Source organism: Chiloscyllium plagiosum, unplaced genomic scaffold (assembly GCF_037043375.1).
Source record: "Chiloscyllium plagiosum isolate Xiang-an unplaced genomic scaffold, Cpla_swu_hap1 HiC_scaffold_9, whole genome shotgun sequence".
NCBI classification, from domain to species: domain Eukaryota; kingdom Metazoa; phylum Chordata; class Chondrichthyes; order Orectolobiformes; family Hemiscylliidae; genus Chiloscyllium; species Chiloscyllium plagiosum.
In genome coordinates, this window is record NW_028270147.1 from 69,654,538 (window position 1) to 69,671,506 (window position 16,969).

The 16,969-nt window shown below is 42.3% G+C and overlaps 1 protein-coding gene across 5 annotated transcripts in view; it reads left to right on the plus strand.

The window, feature by feature from the left end:
- axdnd1 (axonemal dynein light chain domain containing 1) overlaps positions 1 to 16,969 on the plus strand; it is a 179,924-nt gene that overhangs the window by 11,243 nt on the left and 151,712 nt on the right. For all 5 annotated transcript variants that reach the window (XR_015758172.1, XM_043699575.2, XM_043699576.2 and 2 more), the window contains exon 3: positions 12,802 to 12,921. Coding sequence is in view for 4 of the 5 variants with exons in the window: in XM_043699575.2 (XP_043555510.2) it covers positions 12,802 to 12,921 (120 nt within the window). In the remaining variant the exon portion in view is untranslated. The remainder of the gene's footprint in view (positions 1 to 12,801; positions 12,922 to 16,969) is intronic.

Below are 16,969 nucleotides of genomic sequence, written 5' to 3' on the forward strand. Positions count from 1 at the left end.
AGACCTCTCATATATTAGAGTTAATCTTTTCTGTAGCTGAAACACTGTATTTTGCATTGTGTTCTATTATCCTGATGTACTTATGTGAGGTATGATTTGTCAGGATAGCACACAAAACAATACCTTTCACTGTATCTCAGTACATGTGACAATACAAATTAAATCAAATTTCTGAAAAGTAGTAAATTTCTGGAGAGTGTCTCAGCTAGTTTCCTATAGCAGTATGTCCTGGTTGCAATAAGAGGATGAGCAATATTGGATTTAGTAGTGAGTAATGAAAATATTTAATTATTGCACATGAATATTTATTAAATAGTGATCATAACATGATCTAATTCAATACAGCATTTGAAAGCAAAAAGTGTGAATCACCTACAAGAGTTCTAAAATTAAGGCCAACTTTAAAGAGATTGTTCACAGTAAACTGGGAAAATCTGTTGGTAAATTAAAGAATAGTGGAGAATTTAACAATACAAAAACAGTTTACACCTTGAGAGGGAAAAGTTCCAGTTCACAGATAAAACAGCCATGGGTAATAAAAGAGATAAGGGACAGCATAAAACCAAAAGAAAGGGCTTACTAAAAATGCAAAAAGCAGCACATATCCTACTAAATGGATAAGATCCAAAGACAAAGTAAGGGCCACAAAACAATTTATAAGAGCCATTTAAGAGATCATGAAAGGAAACTTGCCAGGGACATCCAAATCAATAAGAAGAATTGTTATAGTTCCATAAAGGGAACACAGTTGATCAGGAGCTTTGTTGGCTCACTAACGTTTGAAATTGTGAGTATTGACAATGACTTTGGGGAAATGGCAAATATGTTGAATAATTTATTTGCCTTAGGATTTACAGTTTAAAAAAAAGGAGGATAGCTTGTCAGCAGTCCCGAGGAAGTGAAAAGTGGATTAGGGATGGGACTGAATGAAATTAATGTAAGAAAAACATCATAAATGAGGAAATTAATGGAGTTTAAAGGTGATAAATCCCTGACGGTCTCCATTCAAGGATGTCAAAGGAGGTAGAGGAGCACATTTTGGACATATAATCTTTCAGAGCTCCCTCGGTTCAGGAAGCAACCCTCTGGATTGGAAAATTGCACACATCACACACTTGCTTTATTATAAAGGCGAAAGATGAAAACCAGGGAATTACAGAGCAGTTAGCCTAACATCTGTTGTGGGGAAATTGTTGGAGTCTATAATCTAGGAACATTTTTAGTTAATCAGGGACAGCTAGCATGCATTCATGACAGGAAGGTGATGCCTGACAAATCTCATTTGAAATTTTTGAAGCAATGATTAAGGTAATGGACGGGGGATGTCCATAGATGTTGTTTATGTGGGCTTCCAGAAGGCATTTGATAAAATCCCACATAAGAGACTATTAACTAAGCTCGAAGCCTACAGAACTGAGGACCAATTACTGACATGGCTGGGATATTGACTAAGTGGTAGATGAAAGAAAGTAGGGACAATGGGAGTATGTACTCAAATTGACAGGATGTGACCAATTGTGTCCCACAAGAATATGTGTCAGGGCCTCAATTCGTCACATTATTTATTAAGGATGTGGATAATGGTATAGAAAGTCATACGTCCAAATTTACTGATGAGATGGAGATAGAGACCATTATAGACAATGTAAATAATAGTATAAAATTACAAAAGGATAGTGATAGACCAAGTGAATGAGCAAAACTGTCGGCAGAGTTCAATATAAGCAAATGTGAGGTTATATATCAGGGTACTTTCTATCGGAGGGTTTGAGTTATAAGGAGAGGCTGGATGGGCTGAGACGTTTTTCACTGGAGTGTGGGAGGTTGAGGGGTGACCTAGAGGTTTGTGGAATCATGAGGGATGTGGATGGGGTGAATGGCAGATGTCTTTCCCCTCGGGTGGGCGCATATTTTTAAAGTGAGAGGAGAAAGATTTAAAAAGTACATGGGGGCAATTTTGTTTTACATGAGAGACAGGCTCATGTGTGGAATGAACTTCCACAGCAAGTGGTGGATGTGGGTACAATTACAGCGTTTAAAAGACATTTGGATAAGTACATGAATAGAAAAGGTTTGAAGGGATGTGGTTCAAGCTCAGGCAGGTGAGACTAGTTTAGCTTGGGAACATAGTCGGCATGGACTGGTTGGACTGAAGGGTCAGTTTCCATGCTGTACGACTCTACAACTCTATTACATGAAGTTCAAGACATTGGATTTCCACAGAGACTTGGGGATTCAGGTGCATTGATCTTTAAAATGCCGCAAACAGGTGCAAAAAATAATCATGAAAGCTAATGGAATGCTGGCCTTTATAACTAGGGACTTGGAATGAAAAATGCAGGTGTTATCCTGCAGTTATGCAAAACCCTGGTTAGACCCAACTTTGAGTGCTGACAGCAGACCTCTGCACTGCTGCACCTTTTGAAGGATAAATTGGTTTTGGAGGATGTACAAGATAGCTTTTCAAGAATGATACTTGGATTTCAGGGTTTGGGTTATGAGGAGAAATTATGTAAATTAGGCCTGTTTTCTCTAGAATTTAGAAGGCTCATGCGTAATCTAATCAAAATCTTCTAGATGTTATCAGGAAATGGCAGGGTAGATAAAGGTAAAATATTTCCAGTGAATGGGAATTCTGGAACTAGGGGCATAGTCTGAGAATTATACCCAGACCATTCAGGAGAGATGAAATTAAGTACTTCTAGCGGGCTTTGAGAAAATTTGTAGCTCAGGTTGAGGTTCTGGATGTAAGTTTGATCGCTGAGCTAGAAAGTTCGTTTTCAGGCGTTTCGTCACCATGCTAGGTAACATCATCAATGAGCCTCCAATCAATCACTGGTGGTATGGCCCACGTTTTATTTGTGTTTAGGTTTCCTTGTGGTGACTCATTTAAATAATGCTCTAATGCAGCTTCGTTTGTGGGTGTTGGGATGATTGCTTCTGTAGTTCAGTATTAGGTCAGTATGTATGGTTTTCCTGTAGATGCTGGTTTGAAGTTCCCATTGGCTGTTTGCTCGACTGCGAAAACTAGGAATGGAAGTTTGTTATTGTTTTCCTCCTCTTCAGTGAATTTTATGCCAGTAAGGGTCTTGAAAGTTTCCTTTGGACCGCTTCCAGAAACCCTAGCCACTCTCTCCTACATCAAAGATACCTCGGAAATGACTGTCAAACTACTCAGACCTCTTGGCATCATGGTAGCTCACAAATTCACCATCACACTAAAACAGCAGCTAATGAACTTGAAAGACCCTATACAGGCAACAAGCAAAACTAATGTCATTTACAAAACACCTTGCAAGAACTGTAACAAACATTATAATGGGCAAACAGGCAGAAAACTAGCTACCAAGATACATGAACATCAACTAACCATATAAAGACATGACCCACTCTCACTAGTATCTTTACATACAAATGACGAAGAACACCACTTCAACTGGGACAACACATCCATCCTAGGACAAGCCAAACAGACACATGCGTGAGAATTCCTAGAAGTATGGCATTCCAACTAGAACTCTATCAATTCTATTTACCAACTAGATCCCATTTAGCACCCCTGAGGAAAAGAACAAGAAATGGCATCATCAACCCAAGGAAACCCCAACACAAATGAAAAGCGGTCCATATCATCAGTTCTTCACTGGAGGCTCACTGATGATGTTATCTTGTATGGTAACAAAATGTCTGAAATCAAACCTTCCAGCTCAGCGAGCAAACTTACACCCAGTAAGTACTTCTGCACACAAGGGGTGGTAGATGTTTGGAATGGTCTTCCACAAACCGCAGTGGATGTAAGATCAGTTATTAATTTTAAATCTGAGATGGATAAATTTTTAAGCAAAGGGGTATAGGTTAAAGGCAAGTATTTGGAGTTAGGCCACAGATCACCCAATATCTCATTAAATGGTGGAACAGACTTGAGGGACTGATTGGCCTACTCATGTACTTATTTTCCTAATATTTCTGTCCTGCTGCAATGTTCCAACAAAACACAACAAAAACTTCAAGAAAAGCGCCTCATTTCTGCTTAGGTACTTTCCAAACTCTCGAACTCAATATTGATTTTCACAATGTCAGAGCCACCATTTTCTTTCATTCTCCACCATAGCACCTTTCTCACCCCCCAAAAACGGGCTTGCCTTTTTAACTTTGCTCTCAGCTGACAAGACCCATTATCACCCTTCCATGTCTTAACTTAGCCAATTTTACTTCTCTGATTCTGTTTTACCCTAATTATTAATCTCTTTTCCATTTGCAATACCCTCTACACCATCTGTTCCATTGGTTCCACCTCTGTCAAATGTATAAAAACACCAATTTCCAACCCCTTTCAGTTCTGAAGAGTCATATTATACTCAAAAGGCTAACTCTCTTTCTTTGTTCACAGGTACTGCTGGACCTACTGATTTCTCCTGCATTTTCTGTGTTTAATATTTCAGATTTACAGCATCCACATTACTTTGTTCCACATTACACATTTCTCTGTGCCACATTGGAGAATTAACCTAGATAATGTGCCCAAATCTCTGAAATAGGAACTTGAACCCAAATACTACTGCTACCACTGAGACAAGGCAAAGTGTAGTTGGTATTTATATCACCTCTTTAAAACATACACGACTAGCTTGTTTTTACAAGTATTGTGTGGTTCAGATCACCTACAAAACTAGTTCAGCCTCACCCTTTTAAAACAAAGTATAAAATATATTGTGAATATTGGAAATCTGAAATAAAAGAAACAGAAGATGCTGAAAATACTCAACAGGTTTGGCAGCATTTGTAGAGAGAGAAGCTGAGTTAATGTTTCAAATCAGTAATGTTTCATTAGTACTAAATATTTATTAGAGACAAACCTTAAGACAGTGACAATTTCATTTTTGAAAGCAATGGAAGTTTTCATCAGATCTTTGTTTTAAGTTTTGATTTGGCCAAATTCATTGAGCATTTCCTACGTTTTAGCTTATACAATATTTCAGACTCATTCTTTAATGGTTGATATCATTCAATAAGAAAGGAAGCTCAAAGTCCAAATCTTCCACAGGCATAGAAATAGTGAAAAGGGAGAAAAAGAAATCGTGGAGCTGAGAAAGCACCATAAAAAGTGAAACAAGTACATAGGCATAAGGTATTACCTTAGCTATGATATGAGTAAAGGTAAAGACATCATATTCCTACTGGACCATGTGGTTGCTGTCCTATTAGAAAGAGATGACTAATGGTAGTTTAACCTGAAGGTCATGATGCCTCAGATGAGGGGAGAGGCTGAGAAGGGGAGTCCTTTATAGTAACCTCCCAGTATAGGAATTGAACCCATACTATTGGCACCACTCTGCATCACAAGCCAGTCAACTGAGCTAACTGATTCTTACATGACTACACCTTTCTTAACCAAACAGGAAGATGCTGGCAATATAAAAGTGAAAGGAGAAGGGAGGTAGTTAAGATACTAGAGGGACTAAAAATTGAATAAAGTGGATGTTCGATAGAGTTGAAACTTTATTGCTGGAACAGCACAGCAGGTCAGGCAGCATCCAGGGAACAGGAGATTCGACGTTTCGGGCACAGGCCCTTCTTCAGGAATGAGCAGAGAGTGTTCAGCAGGAGAAGATAAAAGGTAGGGAGGAGGGACTTGGAGGAGGGGAGTTGGAAATGTGATAGGTGGAAAGAGGTCAAGGTGAGGGTGATAGGTCGGAGTAGGATGGAGGCGGAGAGGTCAAGAAGAAGACTGCAGGTCAGGAAGGCGGTGCCGGGCTGGAGGGATCCGGCTGAGACAAGGTGGGGGGAGGGGGGATGAAGAAACTGGTGAAGTCCAAGTTCATCCCCTGCGGTTGGAGGGTTCCCAGTCGGAAGATAAGACGCTCCTCCTCCGACCGTCGGGTTGTTGTGGTTTGGCGGTGGATGAGTCCAATGACCTGCATATCCTCGGTGGAGTGGGAGGGGGAGTTGAAATGCTGTGCCACAGGTTGGTTGGGTTGGTTCGTCCGGGTGGCCCAGAGGTGCTCTCTGAATCGCTCCGCAAGTAGGCGGCCTGTCTCCCCAATATAGAGGAGGCCACACCGGCTGCAGCGGATGCAGTAGATGATGTGGGTGGAGGTGCAGGTGAATCTGTGGCGGATATGGAAGTTTCCCTTGGGGCCTTGGAGAGAAGTGAGGGGGGAGGTGTGGGCGCAAGTGTTGCACCTCCTGCGGTTGCAAGGGAAGGTGCCGGGAGTGGTGGTTGGGTCGGTGGGGGGTGTGGATCTGACAAGGGAGTCGCGGAGGGAGTGGTCTCTACGGAAAGCTGATAGGGGAGGGGAGGGAAATATATCCTTGGTGCTGGGGTCTGTTTGGAGGTGGCGGAAGTGACGGCGGATGATGCGCTGTACATGGAGATTGGTGGGGTGGTAGGTGAGGACCAGTGGGGTTCTGTCCTGGTGGCGGTTGGAGGGGCGGGGCTCAAGGGCGGAGGAGCGGGAAGTGGAGGAGATGCGGTGGAGGGCACCGTCGACCACGTCAGGGGGGAAATTGCGGTCCTTGAAGAAGGAGGCCATCTGTGTTGTACGTATTTTGAACTGGTCCTCCTGGGAGCAGATGCGGCGGAGACGAAGGAATTGGGAGAATGGGATGGCGTTTTTACAGGGGGCAGGATGGGAGGAGGTGTAGTCCAGGTAGCTGTGGGAGTCGGTAGGTTTGTAGTAGATGTCCGTGTTGATTCGGTCGCCTGAGATAGAAACAGAAAGGTCTAGGAAGGGGAGGGAGGAGTCCGAGACTGTCCAGGTGAATTTGAGGTCGGGGTGGAAGGTGTTCGTGTAGTGGATGAACTGTTCAACCTCCTCATGGGAGCACGAGGTAGCGCCGATACAGTCATCAATGTAGCGAAGAAAAAGATGGGGGGTGGGGCCAGTGTAGTTGCGGAAGATGGATTGTTCCACATACCCTACGAAGAGGCAGGCATAGCTGGGGCCCATGCGGGTGCCCATGGCTACTCCTTTTGTTTGGAGAAAGTGGGAGGATTGGAAAGAAAAGTTGTTCAGGGTGAGCCCTGAACAACTTTTCTTTCCAATCCCTCACCCTGAACAACTTTTCTTTCCAATCCCTCACCCTGAACAACTTTTCTTTCCAATCCCTCACCCTGAACAACTTTTCTTTCCAATCCTCCCACTTTCTCCAAACAAAAGGAGTAGCCATGGGCACCCGCATGGGCCCCAGCTATGCCTGCCTCTTCGTAGGGTATGTGGAACAATCCATCTTCCGCAACTACACTGGCCCCACCCCCCATCTTTTTCTTCGCTACATTGATGACTGTATCGGCGCTACCTCGTGCTCCCACGAGGAGGTTGAACAGTTCATCCACTACACGAACACCTTCCACCCCGACCTCAAATTCACCTGGACAGTCTCGGACTCCTCCCTCCCCTTCCTAGACCTTTCTGTTTCTATCTCAGGCGACCGAATCAACACGGACATCTACTACAAACCTACCGACTCCCACAGCTACCTGGACTACACCTCCTCCCATCCTGCCCCCTGTAAAAACGCCATCCCATTCTCCCAATTCCTTCGTCTCCGCCGCATCTGCTCCCAGGAGGACCAGTTCAAAATACGTACAACACAGATGGCCTCCTTCTTCAAGGACCGCAATTTCCCCCCCGACGTGGTCGACGGTGCCCTCCACCGCATCTCCTCCACTTCCCGCTCCTCCGCCCTTGAGCCCCGCCCCTCCAACCGCCACCAGGACAGAACCCCACTGGTCCTCACCTACCACCCCACCAATCTCCATGTACAGCGCATCATCCGCCGTCACTTCCGCCACCTCCAAACAGACCCCAGCACCAAGGATATATTTCCCTCCCCTCCCCTATCAGCTTTCCGTAGAGACCACTCCCTCCGCGACTCCCTTGTCAGATCCACACCCCCCACCGACCCAACCACCACTCCCGGCACCTTCCCTTGCAACCGCAGGAGGTGCAACACTTGCGCCCACACCTCCCCCCTCACTTCTCTCCAAGGCCCCAAGGGAAACTTCCATATCCGCCACAGATTCACCTGCACCTCCACCCACATCATCTACTGCATCCGCTGCAGCCGGTGTGGCCTCCTCTATATTGGGGAGACAGGCCGCCTACTTGCGGAGCGATTCAGAGAGCACCTCTGGGTCACCCGGACGAACCAACCCAACCAACCTGTGGCACAGCATTTCAACTCCCCCTCCCACTCCACCGAGGATATGCAGGTCATTGGACTCATCCACCGCCAAACCACAACAACCCGACGGTCGGAGGAGGAGCGTCTTATCTTCCGACTGGGAACCCTCCAACCGCAGGGGATGAACTTGGACTTCACCAGTTTCTTCATCCCCCCTCCCCCCACCTTGTCTCAGCCGGATCCCTCCAGCCCAGCACCGCCTTCCTGACCTGCAGTCTTCTTCTTGACCTCTCCGCCTCCATCCTACTCCGACCTATCACCCTCACCTTGACCTCTTTCCACCTATCACATTTCCAACTCCCCTCCTCCAAGTCCCTCCTCCCTACCTTTTATCTTCTCCTGCTGAACACTCTCTGCTCATTCCTGAAGAAGGGCCTGTGCCCGAAACGTCGAATCTCCTGTTCCCTAGATGCTGCCTGACCTGCTGTGCTGTTCCAGCAATAAAGTTTCAACTTTGATCTCCAGCATCTGCAGACCTCACTTTCTCCTCGAAGATGTTCGATAGAGGCCTGGATGTACTTAAATTGACAAGTTACCATATCTATGTGAGTATTAATAAAGATGCTGAGGAAAGAATGGGCTGGAAGTTACAGAGGCATTAGCCATACTCATTAATTATACCAATGTTGAAAGAGGATTAAGAGAGCTGGAGAATTGCACATAATAAATCTATGTTCAAAAATGGTTAAGGATAAACCCAACTTCTACAGATCAATCTTAACCTCAGTGGTGGCAAAACCTTTAGCAACTGTATTCAAAACAACATTAATAATCACTTAGACAACATGTTTTGATTGAGGAAACCTCGTGACTATAATGTTGCCAAGTTGCTTTCTCCTTTCCACCTTCTGATTTATGGCTATTACTGGAATGTTTGTTATATCCATCTGTATTGAAGATAGAAGCAAAACGTTTGCTCATTTCATCTTTACTTTCCTTATTATCTATTATTAGGCAGATTCTCGTTCTATGGGAGATTGCCAGTCAGTTAATTTTATTTTTGTCTTTTTCAATATGTGCAAAAACTTTTGCTGTTCCTTTTTCACATTCATAGCTAGCTTACTCTTTCCCTGTAGTTATTTTCCTTTGATAAAACTTGTAGTGATTCATTGATGCCTTTATTATGACCAATCATTTGTGCTGCCATTTACCTTTTGTTTTGGATTACTTAGATTTAGATATATCAGATGCAATTTCAAAATTTGCTCATGACACAAAAGTTACAAATATAATTAACTGCTAAAAGATAGTGCTGAACTCAAAGAGGTCATAGAGAGGCTGGTGAAGTTGATAGACACAGGCATGATTGTGAAACTTTATGCAGAAGAAGTATAAAAGAATACAATTTGAGAGGACAATGTATTGAAAAACTGATAAATCGGCTAGATTGGTGCATTATAAATATCTGATAAAGTTGATAAAACTCTTGTCTCCAGGCTAACAGATTGTAGGACGTTGACAGGTAGTTGATGCATGCTTGATAGTTCTGAGAAATTACCATCGGTATCTGAGTTCTGTCTTGGAGATTTAATAATCCTTAAGACAGATTCAAAACCACATACGTTATTGCTATGAATTCAAGCAGCACATCTGTAATGTTGCAAGAGATTTATGATGCTACCACCCCTTGGATGATCAGTCCACCATGGGTTGTGGGCACTTGCGGGTAAGATGTCTGGTTAAGGCAGCACCCATATCTTCTTGTCATTATCTTTCATTTGTTTCTTTTTCTGATCTGTAAGTTTCGGTCATGCGAAGGTGTCTCCCAAATTTTGGCTTGAATTGTCTGAGCAGTCAAATTTTGCAATATATATATTCTGTGCGTTGCTCAGCTCCTGTGCAAAATTCCTGTGCAAAATTCCTGTCTTCAGTCAGAGGTAGATGACTTATTTTGCAACTTTGTGAAGCATTCTTAAATGTAGCTCAAGAAATAAGACACACAATTCAATTAAAATTATCCAGGTGGATTACCAGAGATTGCAGTTTGACACTTGGGAATATATTATAGCTATTTATGAGGCATAGTTGAAAAAAAACAGCAGAAATGCTCAGCACTTCTGGTTCCAAAAAATTCAAAAAAACTGCAGAGGGTGGAAATCTGAAACGAAAACAGAAATTGCTGGAGAAACTCAGCAGGTCTGGCAGTATCTGTGGTAAGAATGCAGAGTGAACGTTTTGGGTACAGTTGTCCTTCTTCAGAACACCTGTTTCCAAGTTTGTCAGATGAGATGGAGAGAGGGATGGAAAAGGTGGCTTCATGGTATTGATTAAAGAAATGATGATATTCTGAAGGGGCAGGATGAACAACCAAACTTGCTAGCTCACGTTGGTATCAATGATATAGACTGAAGAAGGATTAGGTCCTTTGGGCAATGTTTAGGGACCCTGAAAAAAATTGAAGCGAAAGATTGCAAAGCAGAATCTCTGAGGTAGTAATCTCTGGATCACTACCAGTGCCACCTGCAAAGGACGGATGGGAAGGTAAAAGTTAATGGAGAGATGGTGAGGAGAGAAGGCGTTAGATTCCTGAGGCATTGTGATCACTTCTGGGCTCGTCCAATCTATACAAACAATTGAATTACTGCGTCAGAGCTGCATATGTTAAAGAGCCAATGACCAGCAGCCATGTTAGGTCAAAGCAGCAGCATACTAGACCAAGGCTGCATACATAAATTACAGTTACACAACAACTCATTAGTTTGTCTGTTAAATTTACCCAATGCCACTCATCAATCCAATGTGCAAGTGGTAAATCTTTGTGAAGGAACATAACACAAAGATATGACCAAGCCAGACAGGTTGCATTTCAACAGATCCAAGACCAATCTCCTGATAGGTAGTTTTGTCAATGCTGTTGGGGAGGGTTTGAACTAGGTTGGCAAGGGGTTGGAAATTTGAAAGTAGATTCCAAAGGGGGAAGAGTTGGAAATGGAAGGCAGATATTTTGAACTGATCACCATAATGTTGAGAAAGCAGAGGAAACCAAAATTTGAACAATGATAGAATTTGACAGTGCTAAATCGCCTATACTTCAAGAAATCCAGGGAATAAGGCAGAACAGTTGAAATTACAGATGACATGTAATATTATAATGCTGTATTATTGCTGAGTACAGCTGAGAAAAGTCAGGTTTGGAAAGTCAGGTTTTCAGGTGAGATAAAGAGAGGTATGAAAAAAACTGTGGGTAATGATAATTTCTGGAAGTCACTGCCTGAAAGGATGGGAGTTGCAGAAATATGTAAAAGTTATTGGTTTGCATTGAAATGTCAAAACCTACAAGGTGGCCAAGATCTGCACAGTGGGATTATACAATAATCCTTTTTAGTTGCTGCAGACGAGATTGGCTGAAAGGGATCCTTCTGTGGTGTAAATTTCTATTGTATTCAATGATCTGAAAAGATAGTGCTATTTGAACTGATTGCATCATTTGGCATGATTAGCCTTCACATCAGTACTGAAAGAGAGCTCATTTTACAAACCAGAGCAACCTTCAACTAACTCCTTTTCTCCGGCAGTGAATTTTGGTTTCCTTTATCTGTAAAAAGATGTTCTTCCACAGGGAGAGTGCAGCAAAGGGTTACCAAATTGATTCCTGAGGTGGCAAGAATGACATGACGAGAGGTTGAGTTGGTTAGGATTGTATTCACTAGAGTTTAGATCACTGAGAAGAGGATCTCACGGGAACCTGTAAAATTCTAACAGCATTAGACAAGAAGAATGTTCCCAATGGTGGGGAGTACAGAACCAAGGGTATTATTTAAGGAGAAGCATTAAACTTTTGAGAACTGTGATAAGGAGAAATTTCTTCACCTAGAGATTGGTGAGCTTGTGGAATTCATTGTCATAGAAAGTGGTTGAGGCCAAAACATGGTATTTTCAATAAGGAGGCAGATATAAATGTTGTGGCTAAAGAGATCAAGGGGTATGGGGAGAAGGCAGGATTAGGGTATTGAGCTCGATGATCACCATAATCATATTAAATGGCAGATCAGGCTTGAGGGGCCGGTCAACCTACACCTGCTTCTATCTTCAATAAATTTAATCTGGGCCCCTAATAGCTATTTGGATCAGTTCAGATGGATGTTAAAAATTTCATTGCATTATTTTAGAAAAAAAACAAATGTTTTCCTTGTATTCTATCTAATACTTGAAGTATTCAAACAGAAATAGGCTGTTTTGCTGCTCAATTAGATCATTACTTTATTGCCTTTGTTCCAAATCTTTTTATATTCTTACCTGATAGAAAAAGAATGATCCCTTCGAGAATATAATTCCTCCATCTCACAGCTGTTCACAGTATATATTTGTTGCAGGATAACTCAGCATCATCCTACATAACAAAAGCAAATTATTGTGTGAACTGCTAAAAAATGATTTAATATCAAATAAAATGATTTAATATATAATATATATGTGCAAATATATCATACAAAATTGAATAGGAAATTACTTAATTTGACTTGGGGAGACTATGATCAATGTACTCGAGTTAAAGATCTATGTATGACTAAATGGGCTTTGATGGATAGTTTACATGTCTATTCTGCATATAGAATGAAGATTTCAAGCAGCTTTGAAATAATGAAGGCCACATTTATACTTTGTTTTCAATAGAGCCCACTCCAACTTCCGAACAGATGTTGAACAGAAGAGATTGTATTGGTGATGGGAAAAAAGACCCGGGGAGCAACAAATCATACACTGACATTTGCATGCACTTAAAGGAACAAACAGGTGAAGTGTGAACATTGAACCTTATTATGTATCATGTCAAAAAGTTAATTTTAATATTTCAATCTTAATCATTTGCATATAAACCCCTTGAGAGAATTATGATTTGTCTGCCTAGATTTTTTTCTGAATTTCTCTTCTAGTCTGATCTTGAGTAATGATACTAGATAGTATTGGATTAAGCCACACAAAACAGATTTGGTTTCCAGCATGTATCAGGTGAACTTGCTGATTTAAGTCAGGATGTAAACTGACATGATGTAATTACTGTGCAAGCCATTGGACTACAGATGGGAGAAAGTCAGGAGCTGTTATACCTGCTACTGATCACTATCCAGTGATTCCCAAAGGAACAGAAGTGCATGTGGAATTTCTGTTATTCATTCATGGGATATGGGTGTTTGTGGAGTAAGGCCAGCATTGTTTGCCCATCCCTAATTGTTGTTAAGTAAGCTCACTTCTGGAACCATTACACTTTGTATGCTGAAGGTACTCTCAGAGCACTCTCAGGAGGAATTCCAGGATTTTGACCTTGTGACAATGAAGGTAGGGAGAAATTTGCCAACTTAGGCTATGTGACTTGGAGGGAATCTTGTATCTGTCGGTACACCTATTCATTGCTAAAAATAACACAACACTAGGTCATAGTCCAACAGGTTTATTTGGAAGCACTAGCTTTCAGAGTGCTGCTCCTTCATCAGGTGTTTGTGGCGAATAAGATTGTAAGACAGAATTTATAGCAAAAGTTTACAGTGTGATGTAACTGAAATTATATATTGAAAAAGATGCAGATTGTTTGCTAAGTCTCTCATCTTTTAGAATGACCATGTTGGTTTCAGTTCTTTCATATGAAAATCACAAAACATTTTTTAAAAAGTTGCATTCTCAAGTGAACTTGAACAATTGGTGTCATGTTAGCCCAGATTATGTATTGAAAGTGTTAGCTCTCTGTGTGAGGCTGTCTGTGCCACAATGGTCAGACTGATTCTAATCTAAAAAACGGATTTACAGAATCTTACATGGATTCATGCAGTTTTTCAGGAAAATAAAATGTAATTCTGCAAGTACAAATTCACCCCACAAACTTATATATGTGTGTGTGCATGTGGGTGGGTGTGTGGGGGGAGAGGTGGTTACGAGTGTCTGTGAGAGGGTGTGTGTATGTGTGAGAGAGTGTGAGTGTAAAGAGGTTTAAGACTGGGTGTGTGTGTATGAGAGAGGGTCTGCGTGAGTGTGTGTGTGTGTGTGTATAGTGTAATGGGTCACCTGTAGTGTGACATGAACCCAAGGCCCCGGTTGAGGCCATCTCCATGGGAAACAAAATTGGCTATCAGTCTCTACTCGGCCACTTTTGTTGTTGCCTGTCCCGAAGTCCGTCTTGGAGGATGGTCACCTGAAGGTCTGAGGTTGAATGTCCCCGACTGTTGAAGTATTCTCTGACTGAGAGGGAAAAATCCTGTCTATTGATTGGGGCATCCTTGCCTGCAGCATATGAGATAGACAACGTTGGCTGAGTCGCATGAGTACCTGCCACCTACCGCAAACTCACGGATAACCTCATGATGCTACATTTCTCCAGCTTCCACCTGAAACATATTAAAACAACCATTTCTTATGGACAAGCCCTACGCATACACAGGAGCTGTTCAGATGAGGAGGAATATAACAGGCACTTGGAAGTACTCAGGAATGCCCTCATAAGAACGGGGTACGATGCTCAACGCATCGACTGCCAATTCTGACGTGCCACAGCAAGGAACCGTAATTACCTCTTCAAGAGACAGACACGAGCTGTTCACTTCATTGTCCAGTACTTCCCAGGAGCCGAAAAATTACACCATGTTCTTCGCAACCTGCAACACATTATCAATGAGGATGAGCACCTCACCAAGACCTTCCCCACATCTCCACTTCCAGTCTTTAAACAGCCACCAAACCTCATACAGATCATTGTGTGTAGCAAACTACCTGGTGTTCAGGACAATACTGTACAACCTTGTCATGGTAGGTGCTGCAAGACATGTCAGAGTGTCGACACAGATATCACCATTATGCGCGGGGACACCTCTCACCATGTATATGTTGGTACTCTTGCAACTCAGACAACATTCTCTATCTCATACGCTGCAGGCAAGGATGCCTGAGGCATGGTACATTGGCGAGACCAAGCAGAGAATGAATGAACACCACAGAACAATCAATAGACAGGAGTCTTCCATCCCAGTCAGAGCACACTTCAGCGGTCCAGGATTTTCAACCTTGGACCTTCGGGTGACTGTCATCCAAGGCAGACTTCAGGAGAAGCAACAACGAAAAGTGGCTGAGCAGAGGCTGATAGCCAAGAACGGTACCCATGGGGATGGCCTCAACCAAGACCTTGGGTTCATGTCACACTACAGGTGACCCCATTGCACGATATACACACACACACACACACACAGACACACACACAGACACACACACATATACCTTTGTGGGGTGAATTTGTACTTGCAGAGTTCTTGTACTTTGCTGAAAAACTGCATGAATCCACATAAGACTCTGTTAACTCATTTTTTTAGATTATAATCAGTCTAAACATTATAGCACGGACAACAGCACACAGGGGGCTAACACCTTCAACATATTATCTGCCTGACGCCAATTGTTAAAGTTAACCTGAGAATGTAACTTTTAAAAAAGGTTTTGTGATCTACATATGAAAGAAGTGAAACTAACATGGTCATTCTAACAGATGAGATACTTAACAAACAATCAAGGTATTTTTCAATGTATAATTTCAGTTACATCACACTGTAAACTTTTGCTATAAATTCTATGTCTTACAATCGTATTCTCCATAACCACCTGATGAAGGAGCAGCACTCCGAAAGCTAATGCTTCCAAATAAACCTGTTGGACTATAACTTGGTGTTGTGTGATTTTTAATTTTGTACACCCCAGTCCAACACCGGCATCTCCAAATCATCACTTATTCGTCTGTATTCTAGTACAAAAGGAAACTGATGTAGCATTACAGTTACATTTATTCGTTAGTGGTATTGTTAACATATTAACATTACAAATAGCATCTAACCATATCAAATCCATTTAATATTTTTAAGTCACAAATCAAACAGTCTTTCTGAGAAATATAAATTAAAATGGAAATGTCTTTGACCTTCTAACTTCTGTTGATAATTTAGTTTTTTATTCATTCATAGGCTGTGAGTGTTGCTGGCTGGCCAGTATTTATTGCCTGTCCTTCTTTGCCCTTGAGAAGGTGGTGGTGGTGAGCTGCCTTTTTGAAACACTGCAGTCTACTTTCTGTGGGTTGATCCACAATGCTGTTAGGGAGGGAATTCCAGAATTTTGACCCAGAAACAGTGAAGGAACAGTGATATATTTCCAAGTCAGGATGGTGAGTGACTTACAGGATAACTTGCTGGTGGTGGTATTCCCATGTATCTGATGCCCTTGTTGTGGATTTGGAAGGTGCTGTCTGAGGATCTTTGGTTAATTCCTACAGCGCAACTTGTAGATAGTACACATTGCTGCTACTGAGTGTCAGTGGTGGATGCTTGTGGATATGGTGCCAATCAAATGGGCTACTTTGTCCTGGATGGTGTCAACTTCTTGGACTGTTGTGGGAGCTGCATCCATCCAAGCAAATGGGTTTATTCCATCACACCCTTGACTTGTGATTTGTAGATGATGTCGAAGAGTGTGGTGTTGGAAAAGCACAGCCGGTCAGGCAGCATCCGAGGAGCAGGAGAGTTGATGTTTCGGACATAAGCTCTTCATTAGGTGATGGTAAAACCATTGAAAGTCAAGGTGTGGCAATTTGTTTGTTTCTTAATGGTGATGGTCATAGCATGGAATTTGTGTGGCAGAAATGTTATTTGCCACTTGTCATTCCAAGCCTGTATATTATCCAGATTATGTTGCATTTGAACGTGGACTGCTTCACTACCTGAGATGTGCTGAATATGGTGCAGTCAGCAAACATTCCCATTTCTGACCTTATGATGGAGGGAAGGTCATTGGTGAAACAGCTGAAGTTGGTTGTACC